At 48.4% G+C, this 21,061-nt stretch overlaps 1 protein-coding gene and 1 long non-coding RNA gene across 7 annotated transcripts in view; one reads left to right on the forward strand and one right to left on the reverse strand.

The window, feature by feature from the left end:
* The window catches only part of IPP (intracisternal A particle-promoted polypeptide), a 78,373-nt gene extending 58,046 nt beyond the window's left edge, over window positions 1-20,327 (forward strand). For all 6 annotated transcript variants that reach the window (XM_063939374.1, XM_063939378.1, XM_063939375.1 and 3 more), the window contains 4 exons: window positions 12,956-13,093; window positions 13,284-13,406; window positions 17,515-17,735; window positions 18,967-20,327. In XM_063939374.1, coding sequence (XP_063795444.1) covers window positions 12,956-13,093; window positions 13,284-13,406; window positions 17,515-17,735; window positions 18,967-19,191 — 707 coding nt within the window. In that variant the 3' untranslated portion in view covers window positions 19,192-20,327. The remainder of the gene's footprint in view (window positions 1-12,955; window positions 13,094-13,283; window positions 13,407-17,514; window positions 17,736-18,966) is intronic.
* Window positions 4,439-11,460, reverse strand: LOC134957447 (uncharacterized). The gene is made up of 4 exons (XR_010186603.1): window positions 11,404-11,460; window positions 10,074-10,141; window positions 5,320-5,422; window positions 4,439-4,582 (listed from the first exon to the last, which is right to left on the reverse strand). It is a non-coding gene; the product is annotated as an uncharacterized LOC134957447 (long non-coding RNA).
* Window positions 20,328-21,061: the final 734 nt, after the last annotated feature.

Genomic DNA, 21,061 nt, shown 5'->3' on the forward strand with positions numbered 1-21,061 from the left:
GAGGGAGATAGTCCTGACGGCTATTCACAAGCTGTACCTCCAGCAAGTGATAATAATGGTACCCCCCCTTCAGCAGGGAAGGGGTTACTATTCCACACTGTTTGTGGTACCGAAACCGGACGGTTCGGTAAGACCCATTCTAAATTTAAAATCCTTGAACATTTACATGAAAAAGTTGAAGTTCAAAATGGAATCGCTCAGAGCGGTCATTGCCAGCCTGGAAGAGGGGGATTTTATGGTATCTCTGGACATCAAGGATGCGTACTTGCATGTCCCCATTTATCCGCCTCACCAGGAGTACCTCAGGTTTGTGGTACAGGACTGTCATTACCAATTCCAGACGTTGCCGTTTGGTCTATCCACGGCACCGAGAGTCTTTACCAAGGTAATGGCGGAGATGATGGTACTCCTCCGGAAGCAAGGAGTTACAGTTATCCCGTACTTGGACGATCTCCTCATAAAGGCGACGTCCAGAGAGCAGTTGTTGGTCAGTGCAGCGCACTCTCAGGAAGTGTTACTACGGCACGGCTGGATTCTGAATATTCCAAAGTCGCAGCTGATTCCTACGACGCGTCTGCCCTTCCTGGGCATGATTCTGGACACAGAACAGAAGAAGGTATTTCTCCCGGAGGAGAAGGCTCAGGAGTTAGTGACCATGGTCAGGGATCTCCTGAAACCAAAGCAGGTGTCGGTGCATCACTTTCGGCAGGTTCCATGCCAGGATCTTTCAGTGGGATCTGTTGGACAAGTGGTCCGGATCGCATCTTCAGATGCATCGGCTGATCGCCCTGTCCCCGAGGGCCAGGGTGTCTCTTCTGTGGTGGCTGCAGAGTGCTCATCTTCTCGAGGGCCGCAGGTTCGGCATACAGGACTGGGTCCTGGTGACCACGGATGCAAGCCTCCGCGGATGGGGGGGCAGTCACTCAGGGAAGAAACTTCCAGGGGCTGTGGTCAAGTCAGGAGACTCGTCTGCACATAAACATACTGGAATTAAGGGCCATATACAACGCCCTGAGTCAAGCGGAGCCCCTGCTTCGAGACCAACCAGTGCTGATTCAGTCAGACAACATCACGGCAGTCGCCCATGTAAACCGACAGGGCGGCACAAGAAGCAGGGTGGCGATGGCGGAAGCCACAAGGATTCTTCGTTGGGCGGAGAATCACGTACAAGCACTGTCAGCAGTGTTCATTCCGGGAGTGGACAACTGGGAAGCAGACTTCCTCAGCAGGCACGACCTCCACCCGGGAGAGTGGGGACTTCATCAAGAAGTCTTCGAGCAGATTGCAAATCGGTGGGAACGGCCACAGGTGGACATGATGGCGTCCCGCCTAAACAAAAAGCAAAAAAAATATTGCGTCAGGTCAAGGTACCCTCAGGCGATAGCTGTGGACGCACTTGTAACTCCGTGGGTGTTCCAGTCGGTATATGTGTTTCCTCCTCTTCCTCTCATACACAAGGTACTGAGAATAGTAAGAAAAAGAGGAGTGAGAACGATACTCATTGTTCCGGATTGGCCAAGAAGGACTTGGCACCCAGAACTTCAAGAGATGGTCACAGAGGACCCATGGCCTCTGCCTCTCAGACAAGACCTGTTGCAGCAGGGGCCCTGTCTGTTCCAAGACTTACCGCGGCTGCGTTTGACGGCATGGCGGTTAAACGCCGGATCCTAGCAGAAAAGGGTATACCAGATGAAGTAATTCCTACGCTGAAGGATGTGACAGCAAAGCATTATCACCGCATATGGCGGAAATATGTTGCTTGGTGTGAGGCCAGGAAGGCCCCTACAGAGGACTTCCAGTTGGGTCGTTTCCTACAGTCAGGTGTGACTATGGGCCTCAAATTAGGGTCCATAAAGGTTCAGATCTCGGCCCTATCCATTTTCCATTTTCTTTCAAAAAGAACTGGCTTCACTGCCTGAGGTTCAGACGTTTGTAAAGGGAGTGCTGCATATTCAGCTTCCTTTTGTGCCACCAGTGGCACCTTGGGATCTTAACGTTGTGTTGGATTTCCTGAAATCCCACTGGTTTAAGCCACTTAAGACCGTGGAGCTAAAATATCTCACGTGGAAAGTGGTCATGCTATTGGCCTTAGCTTCGGCTAGGCGTGTGTCAGAATTGGCGGCTTTGTCATGTAAAAGCCCCTATCTGATCTTCCATATGGACAGGGCAGAATTGAGGACTCGTCCCCAATTTCTCCCTAAGGTGGTATCATCGTTTCATTTGAACCAACCTATTGTGGTGCCTGCGGCTACTAGGGACTTGGAGGATTCCAAGTTGCTGGACGTAGTCCGGGCTTTGAAAATTTATGTTTCCAGAACGGCGGGAGTCAGAAAGTCTGACTCGCTGTTTATTCTGTATGCAGCCAACAAGGTTGGCGCTCCTGCTTCGAAGCAGACTATTGCTCGCTGGATCTGTAGCACGATTCAGCTGGCTCACTCTGCGGCTGGATTGCCGCATCCAAAATCAGTAAAAGCCCATTCCACAAGGAAGGTGGGCTCTTCTTGGGCGGCTGCCCGAGGGGTCTCGGCTTTACAGCTTTGCCGAGCTTCTACTTGGTCGGGTTCAAACACATTTGCTAAGTTCTACAAGTTTGATACCCTGGCTGAGGAGGACCTTGAGTTTGCTCATTCGGTGCTGCAGAGTCGTCCGCACTCTCCCGCCCGTTTGGGAGCTGTGGTATAATCCCCATGGTCCTTACGGAGTCCCCAGCATCCACTAGGACGTCAGAGAAAATAAGAATTTACTCACCGGTAATTCTATTTCTCGTAGTGCGTAGTGGATGCTGGGCGCCCGTCGCAAGTGCGGACTTCTTCTGCAATACGTGTATATAGTTATTGCTTACTAAAGGGTTATTGTTATGAGCCATCCGTTGATTGAGGCTCAGTTGTTGTTCATACTGTTAACTGGGTATGGTTATCACAAGTTATACGGTGTGATTGGTGTGGCTGGTATGAGTCTTACCCTGGATTCCAAAATCCTTTCCTTGTAGTGTCAGCTCTTCCGGGCACAGTTTCCCTAACTGAGGTCTGGAGGAGGGGCATAGAGGGAGGAGCCAGTGCACACCAGATGATACCTAATCTTTCTTTTAGAGTGCCCAGTCTCTTGCGGAGCCCGTCTATTCCCCATGGTCCTTACGGAGTCCCCAGCATCCACTACGGACTACGAGAAATAGAATTACCGGTGAGTAAATTCTTATTTTTGCAGGCGGCCCCTGACTTTAAATCGCTTTCCAAATAAATCCTGTCTGCAATCACCGTTGTAAGACCATCCATAGTGCAACTAAGAGGCAAAACTCGGGTTTGTGTACATCTCTGAATCAGGCCCTCTGCCTCTTCATACTGAGGCCCATTCAGGTGCGGTTGTTCTTGCTGCTACCGTTACTATCTTTTGCCTTACGCAATTGCGACTCTATGCTAATATGAGCAGAAGCTAACCTGAGCATAGGGACACCCACTGCTATGGCATCACTTCCATCCGACGGTGTGTAATTGCTGATACATCGGTACCATCGTCGCATATAGGGTCATGTCGCAGAGTCTGAGTGCCTCTGTAGACGCGCAGGCTGAGCTGCTCTCCCGGGACGCAGGTGATTCTCCAGTAGTAAGTAAGACTACAACTGCGAATTTATGCACACGCCCAGAAAATGCCATCTGAGCGGCCATGACGCGCCTGCTTTTGGCAGACTACTCCCCGGTCCCACCCCCAAACGCTGTCTTCCTCTCACTCGCTTTTTGACTAATTCCTCATTGTGACCGCCATCACAATTCGCTTGCTACGTGTGGGCGCTGCGGCTCAGACACATGCGCAGTAAGGAAACATCAACCGGTTTGCAAACAATAGTTGTTTTGTGACTGCATCTGAATCAGGGCCAGTGTGCATCACGTAGGCAGATCCCCACAAAAATGAGTCTTACACAGCAAAGAGCTATAGTTTTTTTTGTTTTGTTTTTTATTGTTGCTTCAACGCAGGGGCACCAGCTGGAGGGGCGCTTATTCAGCTGCCCGGGGTGACGGGGCGCTGTGGTGGCAACAGGGGTGAAGGTGGGAAACTCCTGCCGCCTGTTTTAAGCTGCCCTGGTGTTCTGTGTGCTGCAGTTTTGCAGGTCATCGTGGTGCTGGTCTTCAGGGTCTTGATGGAACTTGCTGGAAGGGTTCTTTATCATTTTTGATGCAGGGGAGGGGGGTGGGGGGTAGATATTACATTCCCCCCGATGGTTGTGATCAGGTGTTGGTCTTTGAAAAACTGCTGCCTTAGGTGTTCTAATCTATGTGAGGGGGGTATTGCCATACTGAGGTGCCTGTTGAGGTCAGCTGCGATCACTATTGGTTCTAGGAGAGGCTGGAAGAACTTCCTCCAATCTGCCACGAAGCTTTCAGCCTCTCCTAGATCCAAGAGTGATTACAGCTGACCTCAACATGCACCTCAGTGCGTTAATACCCACCATTGGCTCACATGGATTAGAACACCTAAGGCAGCAGTTTATAAAGCTGTCACACCCATACTTAGATGTTACTTTAGCCTGGTGTATGGGATGTCACTGTCCCATACACCTGCCCCCGGATATTCTTCTTCTTCCTTGTTCCTGTAAAAAGAAGAGAACCTTGTAAGTGACAAAGGTAAAAGGAGTCACGTGCACAACGGAAACAGTGCAGAAGGCCATAAATGTGAACATTGTGAGGGAAAGACAATGGGAAAACGCTGTAGTTACCAGAGCGGAAGAAAGGCGGGAGGGAGTATGTGTGAAGATGAGGTTGGAAATGTAGGGAGCAGGGGAGTTGGAGGGGGCCTTGTACGTGAGGGTGAGAATTTGAGGCGTATTCTATAGGGGAAGGAGAGCAGGTGTAAGAAAGACTGGATGCGCTAAGTCAGTGGTTTCCAAACTTTTTTGAATCACTGCGTCCTAGAATATCAGAATTTTTTTTCACGGCACCCCTAGGCCAAAAATTTCTTATTGAGAAATTTAGAAAGAAATATTACATTAAGTAGATCGCGTTTATATGTCATCCTTAGGATCAGTTGTGTGGTGAGGGACAAGATCTGCTTCTGTTTGGCCACATATTTTATGACTGGCAGCCACCAGCACTGGTTTTGCCTATTATATTGACCATTAAAAATTTGAATTGCTCCTGGACCACCAACCCAGGGCACCCCTGCAAGTGTCCCGAGGCACCCCAAGGAGCCACGGCACACAGTTTGGGAACCTCTGCGCTACGTGTTTCTTATCTGTAGTCAAGTTCTATGTTTCTAAGGCTTGGCAGTGGGAAGGGGGGTGGGGGAAGGTAGATGTGGAGAGGCGAGACAAACGATAAGTCTAGTTACAGCATTGAAGGGTGAGTGATTGGACAATAGGTATATTGGCATTCTGCAGCTACGAAAGTCACTTATTTCTTCTTCGCTCCATCTGCCTGAGCCTATGATGGTACTGTGGACAGAGGGGGAAAAAAATTTTTAGGAGGAATATTGCGTGTAACCATCAATACAAGCTAGTTACTAAATGTTACAGGTTTATTACATTACATTTAGAAGATAACAATATGGCCATAAAGGTTACAGATGATCATCAGCAGACTAGGGTAAGCAGAGATGGGGGTGTCAGTGGCGGCTAATGTAATGGGAACAATATTTCATCATTACAGTATATTAGACAGTGACCACTGGGCGAGAGTTCCCTCCCCCCCCAACACACTACCTGGCCACAGATTCCCGCCGTCCCACATCCCTGTCTCTGCCCCCTGTGGTCCCGACTTCTTTATATATATATATATATATATATATACATACACACACATTATTATTATACTCCACCACAGAGCAGGGATAGATAGGGATGTAGTTACAGTGACTACATTCATAATGTAGGCAACACAAGAAGGCGTGCGCTATCGGGGCTGAGCTCCAGAATACTTCCCATTCCAGAGCTTAGTAACTCTCGCAATATAGACACCTATGGGGGCTGCTATTGGGATGGAAACTGATATTTGCTGCAGAACCCCTGTAATACATCCAGGGGACACTTACATTATGTGTCAGCTTTTAAGGGATTTTCCGGAAATAAATATATCCGAAAGAGAGAGAGATTGATTTATTCCGGTTGTAAAGTTGATACAGATGTGTCCTCATACATCTAGCCTCAATACGCCATGCAGCGAGAGACTCCAGGTGTGAGTGATCCGCCAGGTCACGTCTGACTCTGCTTGCGAGCACGAAAAATGTGTCTTAGTGAGACGCACCAGGAGATTACACTGATTCATTGTATATGTGACACTTGTGTATCTGTGTGTGACTTACTCTGTATATAAAGCACAACAGAACGTGGCGTGGAATAAAGCAGCGGCCGCTACATCCTAGCATGGTCCTATACAGATTTTGACTTCGTCACAGACAATATATACAAGTGCCACATATCAAATTAACCAGCGCAGTCTCCTGATGCGTCCTAGTCACATAGCATTGTGACTATGACGCTTTATCGGGCAAAAGAGACGATTTGCGCAGGTAGAGTCTCATGGGACTTGACGCGCTGAGAAGAGCGGTTTGGCATGGCTGCAGCAATGATGTATGAGAGCACCGCTGTAGATGTTTCTTAATTTCATGTTTGGATTAAAGCAGTGGTTCTCAAACTGTGTGCCTAGTTACCCTGGGGTGCCTCGGGGGACTTGCAGGCGTGCCTTGGATTGGTGGTCTAGGACCAATGCAAATTAGTTACGGTTAGTGTAATCGCAAACTCCACACAGTAAGGGCCGTGGTGGGAACTGAACCCATGACCTCAGTACTGTGAGGAAGTTATGATAACCATTACACCACCCGTACTGCCCAAGTGTTGTATGCCAGAGCCATACAGCTCAGTCTCCCTCACATTCCCTAGACTGATGTACAGGTGCTTTATCCATTCACCAGCACTCTGCCAAAGAAGTCTACCACCTCGTCGAGTCTTATTACGAGGTCTGTAAAAAAAATACAAAACAACAGTCATATTGATGGACACTGTGGCGTGTAGAATGTTTCTATATACTGTACTACACTGTATTTCTCTAACGTCCTAAGTGGATGCTGGGGACTCCGTCAGGACCATGGGGAATAGCGGCTCCGCAGGAGACAGGGCACAAAAATAAAGCTTTAGGATTAGGTGGTGTGTACTGGCTCCTCCCCCTATGACCCTCCTCCAAGCCTCAGTTAGGTTTTTGTGCCCGTCCGAGCAGGGTGCAATCTAGGTGGCTCTCCTAAAGAGCTGCTTAGAAAAAGTTTTTAGGTTTTTTATTTTCAGTGAGTCCTGCTGGCAAATGCTCTAAGTCTGGCAAAACCCCTGCTTCAGGGTCAGCCGGTGTTGATCCAGTCGGACAACATCACGGCAGTCGCCCACGTAAACAGACAGGGCGGCACAAGAAGCAGGACAGCAATGGCAGAAGCTGCAAGGATTCTTCGCTGGGCGGAAGATCATGTGATAGCACTGTCAGCAGTATTCATTCCGGGAGTGGACAACTGGGAAGCAGACTTCCTCAGCAGACACGATCTTCCAAGTCTTCCACATGATTGTGAACCGTTGGGAAAAACCAATGGTGGATATGATGGCGTCCCGCCTCAACAAAAAACTGGACAGGTATTGCGCCAGGTCAAGAGACCCTCAGGCAATAGCTGTGGACGCTCTGGTAACACCGTGGGTGTTCCAGTCAGTGTATGTGTTCCCTCCTCTGCCTCTCATACCAAAAGTACTGAGAATTATACGGCAAAAGGGAGTAAGAACGATACTAGTGGCTCCGGATTGGCCAAGAAGAACTTGGTACCCGGAACTTCAAGAGATATTCACGGAGGATCCGTGGCCTCTACCTCTAAGACGGGACCTGCTTCAGCAGGGACCGTGTCTATTCCAAGACTTACCGCGGCTGCGTTTGACGGCATGGCGGTTGAACGCCGAATTCTAAGGGAAAAAGGCATTCCGGAAGAGGTCATTCCTACACTGGTAAAAGCCAGGAAGGAGGTGACTGCACAACATTATCACCGCATTTGGAGGAAATATGTTGCGTGGTGTGAGGCCAGGAAGGCCCCCACGGAGGAATTTCAACTGGGTCGATTCCTACATTTCCTGCAAACAGGATTGTCTATGGGCCTCAAATTGGGGTCCATTAAGGTTCAAATTTCGGCCCTGTCGATTTTCTTCCAGAAAGAATTGGCTTCAGTTCCTGAAGTCCAGACTTTTGTAAAAGGAGTACTACATATACAGACCCCGGTTGTGCCCCCAGTGGCACCGTGGGATCTTAATGTAGTCTTGGATTTTCTCAAATCCCATTGGTTTGAGCCGCTCAAATCGGTGGAGTTGAAGTATCTTACATGGAAAGTAACCATGCTACTGGCCCTGGCTTCAGCCAGGAGAGTATCAGAATTGGCGGCTTTATCATATAAGAGCCCATATCTGATTTTCCATACGGACAGGGCAGAACTGCGGACGTGTCCTCATTTTCTGCCTAAGGTGGTGTCAGCGTTTCACCTGAACGAGCCTATTGTGGTGCCTGCGCCTACTAACGATTTGGAGGATTCCAAGTTGTTGGACGTGGTCCGGGCATTGAAAATATATATATATATTTCAAGAACGGCGGGAGTCAGAAAGTCTGACTCACTGTTTATATTGTATGCACCCAACAAGATGGGTGCTCCTGCTTCTAAGCAGACGATTGCTCGTTGGATTTGTAGCACAATTCAACTTGCACATTCTGTGGCAGGCTTGCCACAACCTAAATCTGTCAAGGCCCATTCCACAAGGAAAGTGGGCTCATCCTGGGCGGCTGCCCGGGGGGTCTCGGCATTACAACTCTGCCGAGCTGCTACTTGGTCAGGGGCAAACACGTTTGCAAAATTCTACAAATTTGATACCCTGGCTGAGGAGGACCTTGAGTTCTCTCATTCGGTGCTGCAGAGTCATCCGCACTCTCCCGCCCGTTTGGGAGCTTTGGTATAATCCCCATGGTCCTGACGGAGTCCCCAGCATCCACTTAGGACGTTAGAGAAAATAAGAATTTACTTACCGATAATTCTATTTCTCGTAGTCCGTAGTGGATGCTGGGCGCCCATCCCAAGTGCGGATTGTCTGCAATACTTGTACATAGTTATTGTTACAAACAAATTCGGGTTGTTATTGTTGTGAGCCGTCTGTTCAGAGGCTCCTACGTTTGTCATACTGTTAACTGGGTTCAGATCACAAGTTATACGGTGTGATTGGTGTGGCTGGTATGAGTCTTACCCGGGATTCAATATCCTTCCTTATTGTGTACGCTCGTCCGGGCACAGTATCCTAACTGAGGCTTGGAGGAGGGTCATAGGGGGAGGAGCCAGTACACACCACCTAATCCTAAAGCTTTATTTTTGTGCCCTGTCTCCTGCGGAGCCGCTATTCCCCATGGTCCTGACGGAGTCCCCAGCATCCACTACGGACTACGAGAAATAGAATTATCGGAAAGTAAATTCTTATTATTACACACTATGGGTTGAATTCAATTAGCCTTACGCAAATTTAGCCACATTTACTCTCTGTGAGATTTAAGGCGGCCTTTTATTGCAGCCCCTGAGCAGGTGTAAAGTTTGGGAAATCCCTATTGTGAGGTAAAAATGTCGGGACTTGGTTCAGAACCCCTGGGACACTCCCACTAATGATTAATTAGGCACTTAGAAGTTTTTAATTAGCTTAATTTGGCCAATCATGTCATGTTTGGGATGATATTCTGCAAAATTGTATTGTTGGGACCGGTGTTTTTAGGCTTGTAGGTGGGAGTTACAGGTGTTTTTAACAATTGGCAAAACTGACACACACCAAATCTACTTACAGGCATTTTATGCCCCATCTTTATCTAGAGCAATTCCTGTAAAACACCGGCGTTCTATTATCTTTCATTGGTATTAAATAATGAAAAAATCAGGTATTTAACACCTTTTAAGAGCCCTAATTACTTTGTTATCTGATGTTAGTTTGCACTTTTCAGGGTACAGGCTGATTTCCCCATGTGTCCCCTCTAACCATCATAGGAAATGAGTGCACAACTGCTTTTCACAGCATATGATGTCACAGCGCTGTCTACATTACTTACAGGTGACCGATCTCTGTACGGCCTGTGCACAGACCCTGCAGAAATCCCTTCTTGCTGATATATTGACGCTGTTGAGTGGAAACACAAAAATATAAAAATTAGCAGCCTATATAATATATATACATACACATAATAAATATATACTATTGTATTATTAGCCTACATGATATATATACATATTAATACATCTGGTGGAGAAATGCTAAACAGTAACCCTGGGTACAGGGGTAACCCCCGGAGAGCCCCATTACCTGTGGGCCCACATCCTCCTGTAGGGATCAGGTCAGACTGCAATTGAGGTATTCATTATACATACTGTATGTTACATTATACTGCACAGGACTATGGTGTATTTTCTACAGTGCATTGAGTTAGTAACCTGGTACTTTATCATCATGCACTAGCAGTATTTACTATATATAGTTATCAGGGAGCCCAGGCCATGTCCTGTCTAATGATTAGCCAAAACCTCTTTGGAAGCTGGCCACACACCTAAGCATGGTCCCCTACCATAGCATTCTCCCGATGGGCCCTTCATGTCCCAGTCTGACACTGACCCCACCTACAGTGCAGCATGGTATTACCCACCCCACCTACAGCATGGTATTACCCACCCCACCTACAGTGCAGCATGGTATTACCCACCCCACCTACAGTGCAGCATGGTATTACCCACCCCACCTGCAGTGCAGCATGGTATTACCCACCCCACCTACAGTGCAGCATGGTATTACCCACCCCACCTGCAGTGCAGCATGGTATTACCCACCCCACCTACAGTGCAGCATGGTATTACCCACCCCACCTATAGTGCAGCATGGTATTACCCACCCCACCTACAGTGCAGCATGGTATTACCCACCCCACCTGCATTGTAGCATGGTATTACCCACCCCACCTACAGTGCAGCATGGTATTACCCACCCCACCTGCATTGTAGCATGGTATTACCCACCCCACCTACAGTGCAGCATGGTATTACCCACCCCACCTGCATTGTAGCATGGTATTACCCACCCCACCTACAGTGCAGCATGGTATTACCCAGGTGCACAGTTACTTGATCTTTTCTGAATCAGGCCCTATGTCATATTAGCGTATGTTCTGCTTCTGTGTAAGGCGCTGCAGAACACTTGTGGCCCCGTATAAATAATAATAATCACCGCCAGGTTGTCACAGAATGTAATCAGTGACAGAAGGTCAGCCTCAGGCCTGTGATTTGTTGCTGCTATTTATTATTGTATACAGGTTTATTCTGATAATTATTATACTGCTATTAGTTTCTGAATAGTTTTACTAATAAATATAAAGCCAAAGAAATGTCACTTACCAGGACAGGTGTTCACAGTCGTCTGCTCAGAATGGTACTGGCCTGTTGCAGCCTGGGAGCAGTAATAAGTATGACTTCCTATGACATCACAAGTTACTAGTCATAGTGGCCAGGCCATGGCATATAAAGGGTCTATCCCCATTACATCACTCTAATACGCTTCTCCATGATTTGTGTGTTAAATGATACTGGTTCCAAAAATAAACTACAATACGAGGGTAAAGCCGCCCTAATAGTGACCGAGAGACCACTGAAGAGCGGCTATTACACCCGCATTACCGGAGTGTTCTAGATCATTCTCTAACCAATCAGCAGCTTCTTTGTCAAACTCTGTGCTTCATACTGTACTTTGTGAGTTTTTATTTTAATTCAACATATAAACCAAACCTCCTGACATTTCTATAGGACAACAGGGATACTTAAGATTTAGGGTGGGATGTACTAAGCCTTGAAAAGTGATAGTTCCTTTCTAACAGGTTTGGCCGCGTTTCCACTGTAAGAATGATTGGAATAATACAAAGCAGATATTTATGACACAGGATCTGTTATAAAAATCTTCTTTGTATTATTTTAATCATTATGTCAGGTGAGGCTCTGCCTTCCCTGACTGCACGTCCCTGCTAATTGGATAGCCCCCAGTGAATGCATTACCCAGCATGTGTGAGGCCGCCTCCTGATATGTCCACAATTAGGTTGCAGATGCGTTAGAACTATGGTTGACCGCTGGCAGCGCAGCCAGGCTGCGGTGTCAGGCGGTCAGCCACCATTTTTTTTAATCGGACCGACTGCCCCCCAACGCCCCATTGCCGCCCTGCGAAAGCCTGCTGCTATCCAATGTGTATGCCCATTCAGCCGCTGCGCATGAGCAGTTTACCTCTATCTGTAAACTGGACTGCAGGCCGCATCAGTGGCCGGGTCTGAATGACGCCCACTGTCCCGCTGTCTCACCCGCAGGCCACAGTGTCCCGCAGGCGAGGGGAAGCTTAGGGGGGAGCCTTTGATCTCCACTCCTCTGTACAGCAAAGCAATGGGTGGTCTCTGAATAGATGGCATGCACGTGCACTCAGCATCTAAACAGTGCAGAGAAGTGAGCCGGAGGCTGCCCAGCTGCTGGGGAGTGTTGGCCACTCCCCCAAAATGATAACAGTGGATGTGACGTTTAGGCCATGCCCTCCAGCCCTAAGCCACACCCCCATCCAGCCAAGGCCATGCCCCTTTTCTTTGTGCGCGAGGATCCCAAGTTGCAGCTATCACAGGTTGGGAGGTATGAACTTGTAATAGAGACAGTGAATTAAAATCCAGGCGAAGCTGACTGGTATTGCTATGCATTTGTAACAAACTGTTTATTGGGTGTAACCCATGCATGGGCCTTCAACCTGCAGCCCTCCAGCGGTGGTGGAACCACACATCCCAGCATACCCTGCCACAGTTTTGCTATTAAGGCATGCTAAAACCTGAGGTGGGGCCTGCTGGGATGTGTAGTTCTACAGCAGCTGGAGGGCTGCAGGATGAAGACCCATACATTAAGCACCAGACATCTCTTCCTCCTCAGGTGAGAAGGACTCCATGATTTTTGACTGCGTAGAATGCTACGACCCTGTGAGTAAGCAGTGGGCCGCAGTCCCTTCTATGAACCAGCCACGCTGTGGTCTAGCGGTGTGCTCCTGTCATGGCGTCATCTATGCTATGGGTGAGTGCCGCTTTCCATCTTTTCACTGTATGGTTTTTAGCAACATATTATAGTCCTATCTCTTTACACAGCCTTGCAGGACGCTTTAAGCTTCCATGTTTGTTGAAAACAAGCTCAGCGTGAGAGATTCCAGCTGGAAATGTTCTCTGTAAATCTATGTATATGTCACGTCACGTATGTTTTCCTGCAGGTGGCTGGGTAGGGTCAGAGATTGGAAATGGCATTGAGCGCTTTTCCCCGGAGGACAACACTTGGCAGATGGTTGGGAAGATGACTGTGCCGAGATTTAACTTTGCTTGCTGCGAGAGACAAGGTGACATATAGCTGTGGTATTAGGTTTCTGGTATTTATATATTCCCTGCCACCTAACCGGTGCCGGGTGTGGTTCATCAAATCGACAGTATCTAGGTCGACAATGTTTAGGTCGACCACTATAGGTCGACAGTCACTAGGTCGACATGGATGGAAGGTCGACAGGGTTTCTAGGTCGACATGTGCTAGGTCGACAGGTCTAAAGGTCGACATGAGGTTTTGGGGGTTTTTTTGTTTAGTTTTCTTCGGAGAGTGACCGGGATCCCAAATTAGTGCGCCGCGTCCCCTCGCATGGCTCGCTTCGCTCGCCATGCTTCGGGCATGGTGCCTTCGCTTCGCTCGGCACACTTTACCGTTCCAATCGTAGTCCACGTGGATCGTTAAGTATGAAAAAATTCAAAAAAAGAAAAAAAATGTGAAAAACTCATGTCGACCTTTAGACCTGTCGACCTAGCACATGTCGACCTAGAAACCCTGTTGACCTTCCATCCATGTCGACCTAGTGACTGTCGACCTATAGTGGTCGACCTAAACATTGTCGACCTAGATACTGTCGATCTTCAGACCGGATCCCACCGGTGCCCTGGGAAACCAGCCTCATATAGCCGGGTGTTGCCAGCACTGTAATATACAACCAGCAAATCAGTTTATGTCACCAATGTATAATATCTGCAGAGAGGGATGTGAGCAGATGACCCAACCTTTTGGCGTTCAGTTAGTCTCCCGCTCGCCTGCCCCAGTGGTTATTGCCGCGCTCTATGAGAAACAATGGGGGTGATTCAGACCTGATCGCTAGGCTGCTAATATTGCTGTCCTGTGATCAGATAGTCGCCGCCCAAGGGGAGTGTATATTTGTTGTGCAATTGTGTGATCGCATGTGTACGCCGAGCTGCTACAAAGCCCCTCAGTCAGCGGACAGCTGCAAATCCGTTCGCACCTCTCTCACCAGTGTCTGGTTTTTACCAGTGTGTGCAGTCTGTGCGCAGCCCAGGACTTACTCCTCCAGTGCGATCAGAACGGGCTGATCGGGGCCGGTGCTGACGTCACACACCCTCCCTGAAACGCTTGTTAACGCCTGCGTTTTCCCTGACACTCCCAGAAAACGGTTAGTTACCACCCACAAATGGCTTCCTCCTGTCAATCACCTTGGAAACGGATTTTTCGCACCATCCCGTCGCTGACCAGCGATGCCCTTTGTTGTTTTCCGACGTGCGTGCGCATTGCAGCACATACACGTGCACAGTTAGGATCTGATCGCCATCTGTGCGAAAACGCACAGCAGCGATCAGATCTGAATCGCCCCCAATGTTCTAGATCAGGCCTGGAAAACCTGTGGCTCTCCAGCAGTTGTGAAACTACACATACCAGCATGTCCTGCCACAGTTTAAGCATTCTCTTAAAGTAAAACTGTGGCACGGCATGCTGGGACTTGTAGGTTTACAGCAGCTGGAGAGCCATAGGTTAGCCAGGCTTGTTCTACATCAGTGGTTCTCAAAATCTGTCCTCAGGCCCCCACACAGCTCACGTTTTCCATGTCACCCTGGTCACAGGTGTATTTATTACTCACTGACACATTTTAAAAGAGCCACAGGTGGGGTTATTATTTCACTTGTGATTCTGTGAAGAGACCTGGTAAACATGAACTGTTGGGGTCCTGAGGACCGAGTTTGAGAACCTGTGTTCCGGATGATGTGGGTTTAGTTGGGAACCTTGCTGTGTGGGTGGGGATTATGGCCCTCATTCCAAGCTGATCGCTCGCTAGCTGCTTTTAGCAGCAGTGCAAACGCTAACCCGCCGCCCTCTGGGAGTGTATCTTAGCTTAGCAGAAGTGCGAACGAAAGGTTAGCAGAACTGCTCGTAAAAATTTTCATGCCGTTTCTGAGTAGCTCCAAACCTACTCCTACCTTGCGATCACTGCAGTCCGTTTAGTTCCTGCTTTGACGTCACAAATACGCCCTGCGTTCGGGCAGCCACTCCCCCGTTTCCCCAGGCACGCCTGCGTTTTTACCTGACACGCCTGCGTTTTTTAGCACACTCCCGGAAAACGGTCAGTTACCTCCCAGAAACGCCCCTTTCCTATCAATCACTCACTGATCAGCAGAGCGACTGAAAAGTGTCACTCAACCTTGTGTGAAATTTCATAGTTTTGTGTGAAATAACGTCGCGCATGCGCACTGCGTACCATACGCATGCGCAGATTTGACGATTTTTTTTTGCCTGATCGCCGCGCTGCGACCAAAAGCTGCTAACGATCAACTTGCAATGAGGGCCTATGTCGGGGAAGAAGGACATGTGACATCTAGACGTATGGTGTGGTTGGAAAGGACACAGTGATTCTCATGGTGGTATTATTACCACTCTCTTTATTCTTTTGTTACTTTTCATCTTTAAATGCATAATAACAATGTGAGATTCTCTGCTGAGTGCATCAGAACATAGATTTATTTAGTCGCAATGCAGTGTAACTAGGACGCACAAGGAGACTCTGTTGATTAATCTGATATATGACGCTTGTATATCTGTGTGCTACTGAGTCTCTGAATCCGTATACGAAGCAGCCAGTACAAGTTCTGTTCTGCTCCATATACAGACTCAGTCACACACAATACATGTGTCATATATCAACTTAATCATCAGTCTCCTCATGTGTCCATTTCATTGCGGCAAAGACGCATTTGCTGCAAAAAAAACGGCCGACGTTAGCAGAGTTGGACGGGACCTGCCGACTCACTCACCCAAGCCATCTCGTGCTGCGCGGCGTATTGCGGCTAGATGTATGAGGACGCATCTGTATATTGGCAAGTGGAAGGATTTTTGCACAAGAAAATGTAAATAACTACTGTGTGGGCATTTTATTACTGTTTTGTTTTGTAGACTACAAGTCCCAAACAATGTACAGAGAGAGAGATTCAGTGTCAGATCCTAGCTGTCACTGCAGCTGACCACACAGGTAGATGCAGTAGGACTGCAGGCACCGCACACGGGGGTGTAGGGGAAGTGCTTGCTGCACACAGGTAGTACGTAGACAGTGGGACTGCAGGCACCGCACACGGGGGTGTAGGGGAAGTGCTTGCTGCACACAGGTAGTACGTAGACAGTGGAACTGCAGGCACCGCACACGGGGGTGTAGTGGAAGTACTTGCTGCACACAGGTAGTACGTAGACAGTGGGACTGCAGGCACCGCACACGGGGGTATAGGGGAAGTACTTGCTGCACACAGGTAGTACGTAGACAGTGGGACTGCAGGCACCGCACACGGGGGTGTAGGGGAAGTACTTGCTGCACACAGGTAGTACGTAGACAGTGGGACTGCAGGCACCGCACACGGGGGTGTAGGGGAAGTACTTGCTGCACACAGGTAGTACGTAGACAGTGGGACTGCAGGCACCGCACACGGGGGTGTAGGGGAAGTACTTGCTGCACACAGGTAGTACGTAGACAGTGGGACTGCAGGCACCGCACACGGGGGTGTAGGGGAAGTACTTGCTGCACACAGGTAGTACGTAGACAGTGGGACTGCAGGCACCGCACACGGGGGTGTAGGGGAAGTACTTGCTGCACACAGGTAGTACGTAGACAGTGGGACTGCAGACACCGCACACGGGGGTGTAGGGGAAGTACTTGCTGCACACAGGTAGTACGTAGACAGTGGGACTGCAGACACCGCACACGGGGGTGTAGGGGAAGTACTTGCTGCACACAGGTAGTACGTAGACAGTGGGACTGCAGGCACAGCACACGGGGGTGTAGGGGAAGTGCTTGCTGCACACAGGTAGTACATAGATCATTCTTTGTTTCACGTGGAGAAGCCCCCTCTAACCCATACAATGACAAACTGAAATAGAGCAGAAATGTAACGGTAACTTGCAGTGCAATACTATCTGTGTTTTATAGTGCAGTTCTTTCAGAATAAAACAGTGGTACTCCCATCTCAGAGAGATGCTTTGTACAATATATAGCTGTGGATAAGTATTGTGCCTTGTACTGTGAGCATTCAGCCACTAGAGGCACTGTTGTACTGAATCCTGTACAGAGTGACAAGGCTGCCCACAGCTCATTAGAATGAAGTTGGAATTGGCTTCACTCATTGTAACGTTCTCTTTTATAGGGCTGATCTATGTCGTTGGTGGAATTGGTCAGGAGGGGCTAGAACTTGCTTCAGCAGAAGTGTTTGATCCCATTGCCAAGCGCTGGACTGCCCTTCCTTCTATGGGCACCCGAAGGGCATATCTGGGTGTTGCCTATTTAAATGACTGTTTGTATGCAGTGGGCGGCTGGAACGAGGAGCAGGACGCCCTGAACACTGTGGAAAGGTTTTCCTTTGAAGAGGTATTAAGCCTATGTTCTCTTTTGCATTACATGTGATCGCCACAAGATGGCTCATCCACTGCCAAGTGTCCTAGGGCAATCTCCACGTATGCCAGTTTCCTAACCTCACCTAGTGTGAGCTCGCAAAGAGCAGAGAGATCCCAGATCTCAGATTAGGTCACTGGGGGACATGACCAAAAATGTGTTCTATTGATTATACATTGTTCTCTTGCCTTGGCGCATTTCATTCTGTACAGCAGGGATACAGAATGATGTTCCACTGCAATTTATTACCATACGCTCACCCTGTGGGGTATTCCACTGTCCTGAGAAATCGTCTTCCCTCTGCAAACTTCTAACAAGCCCTCGCTGGTATCTTAGTGCTCCACAGAAGGGCTCTTCTGCAGTCACAGGTACCTACCTGCCTGGGAGGTTAATAACCGTACTTGTCTCCAGACTGGGCAGATGTAAGCCGAAAGGGCCGTGCGAGCCCAGTAACACTGTAACTTTCATCTGTAACCCTGGCTTTCTATTAATAGCCATATCTCATTCTTGCCAAACACTTCTTTCTTTTCTCAGGCTCATTTGATATTAGTACATGACATTAGTATCATATTTACAAACAGAGTGAACATTAAATTCACAGTGACTCAAAACCAGCCCCACGCATCTTGCACTTGATTTGTGGGAACAGGAGGAAGTGGAAGGAGCCAGATCTAGACTGTACTAAGCTGCTTTTTAGAAAGACTCTGTGTAACCTGTTGCCGGATTTCGGAAACACGCAGGTGGAAAGGGTAAAACGGGCACCTCAGCCTGGCGGCTGCCACTGTGTTACTGCCCTCCTTAATAAGTACAAATGTCACATTTTTCTCCTAAAATACAACAGTCATGTTTATGGGGGAGATGTATCAAATCTATTAGAGAGATAACGTGCCAACCAATCGGCTCCTGTCACCTTTCAATGTAAGAAGCTGATTGGTTTATCGCCCCCAGTGTCTCAAGTTAATCAAAAGACGGAACAGACTAACACGTAATCCGGACTATCCTGAGTACGTGTTACTGACAAACATGTTAGTGTGTTGTTAGAATGACAGCTATAAATGTGCATCCCCGTATAATGTACGCCCGGGAAACTATGGCGGCGTCCAACTGAGAGTATAGGGGAAGGGCTGATTTGTGCACAGCAACTCCTGACCCCACCTAGTGCACACAAGGGTTTCTTCTTCCTCATGTTTGGTCTTTTGTTTTGTAGGAAAAATGGCTGGAGGTGGCACCAATGAAGATTGCCCGAGCCGGCGTATCTGTGGTCAGTGTGAATGGGCTGCTGTACGCCGCAGGAGGAAGAGCCACAGCCCAGAATTTTGTGGCTCCTGTGACTTCGGACTCTGTTGAAGTTTATAATCCCCACACAGATTCATGGACTGAAATCGGCAGCATGATTACAAGTCGCTGTGAGGGCAGCCTGGCTGTTCTGTGACCGTGCGCGGTACTGATTGCGTTACTTGGCGATGGTATAACCCGAAAATGGCAGGCTGGCCTTGCCGTTATATAGCGTCAAACACTGCATGGTGTGCCTGGCGTTATAACCAGATAGTGTCAGCAGCTGTTTGGGGTGCCTGGCGTTATAACCAGGTAGTGAGCTGAGTGGGGTGCCTGGCGTTATAACCAGATAGTGTCAGCAGCTGTTTGGGGTGCCTGGCGTTATAACCAGGTAGTGAGCTGAGTGGGGTGCCTGGCGTTATAACCAGATAGTGTCAGCAGCTGTTTGGGGTACCTGGCATTATAACCAGATCGTGTCAACAGCTGCGTGGGGTACCTGCGTTATAACCAGATAGTGTCAGCAGCTGCGTGGGTTGCCTGGCATTATAACCAGATAGTGTCAGTAGCTGCGTGGGGTGCCTGGCGTTATAACCAGATACTGTCAGAAGCTGCGTGGGGTGACTGCCATTATAACCAGATAGTGTCAGCAGCTGCGTGGGGTGCCTGGCGTTATAACCAGGTAGTGAGCTGAGTGGGGTGCCTGGCGTTATAACCAGATAGTGAGCTGCGTGGGGTACCTGTGTTATAACCAGATAGTGTCAGCAGCTGCGTGGGATGCCTGGCGTTATAACCAGATAGTGACAGCAGCTGCGTGGGGTACCTGTGTTATAACCAGATAGTGTCAGCAGCTGCGTGGGGTGCCTGGCGTTATAACCAGATAGTGACAACAGCTGTTTAGTGGGCATTGCATTTTAATAACCAGATACTGGAGGTCGGCAAAGTCGGTACTTGGTTATTGTAGCAGCTGGATGGGGAACTTGGTGGCTGTATAGGTAGGTGGTAGTGCCAGACACTAAGGAATGAGAACATCCGTTTCAGAAAGGGTAATAATTGTGCTGGTGGTTCGGAAGCCAGCGGCTTATTCATCGTAATACTCTCAGTTAGTGTGATGGTACATTGCAGAGTATATACTATTGCTGCATCCATAAATACAATCCCAAACCTATATATACCACACATGTGACTGCGGAGGCCTCACATCTAGCTATAATGAGGGGTAATGCTGCACTTGGTGACAATATGGTGTTTACTGGTTTGAGACTTGTACAATAAAACACGGTTGTTTTGTTTTAATCTCTTAGTTGATAAAAAAAAAAACATAGACAAGTGAAAGACAGGTGTAAGAAACAGACATACTGTACAGTCACAACATTTAATACACCAATAAAGCGGTTTTTATGATTTTACATTGGCCTCCCTAGCGGGGTGAGCTGTGTGCTGTACAGAGGTGTGGCCCTGTCCGGTCTCGCTGCTCCCTCAGGGCCTAATTTACAAAGCACACTGGCTGCGTATCTGCAGATTGCTTTGTTTGGAGCTGGTTACATGTGGCCGGTCTACTCTCCGCCTGGGGGAGGCCTTCCTGACTGATACTGCTCCTAGATGTGCCGACAGGCTGACGTTTCCAAAAAGGTGCATTAGACTAAAAGCATCACATTGAAGTGCAACCTCCGAACACTTGGGAATCGCCAATCTCCAATAACACTGATTGTCTCAGATCCACCCACCGAGCCTGGAATGGTTTTATTGTTACACAGACATTGTGTGGATATTTGTCTTGTGTAAGCTTGTCCTTGTGTGATGGGGTTTTGTATGTAATAAAGAAAGTAACACAGGTGGTATCAGTTATATTACATAGGGGGTAATTCAAACCTGATCACTGCTGTGTGTTTTCCCACAGTGGGCGATCAGATCTGTACTACGCATGCGAATGCACCACAATGCGGCAGCGCATCGGACTACTGCACCAGGCATAGGTGCCTAGCGCGACGGGATGGTGCGGAAAGAAGCGGTTCTACGTGACTGTTTAT

Source organism: Pseudophryne corroboree, chromosome 9 (assembly GCF_028390025.1).
Source record: "Pseudophryne corroboree isolate aPseCor3 chromosome 9, aPseCor3.hap2, whole genome shotgun sequence".
Taxonomy (NCBI): domain Eukaryota; kingdom Metazoa; phylum Chordata; class Amphibia; order Anura; family Myobatrachidae; genus Pseudophryne; species Pseudophryne corroboree.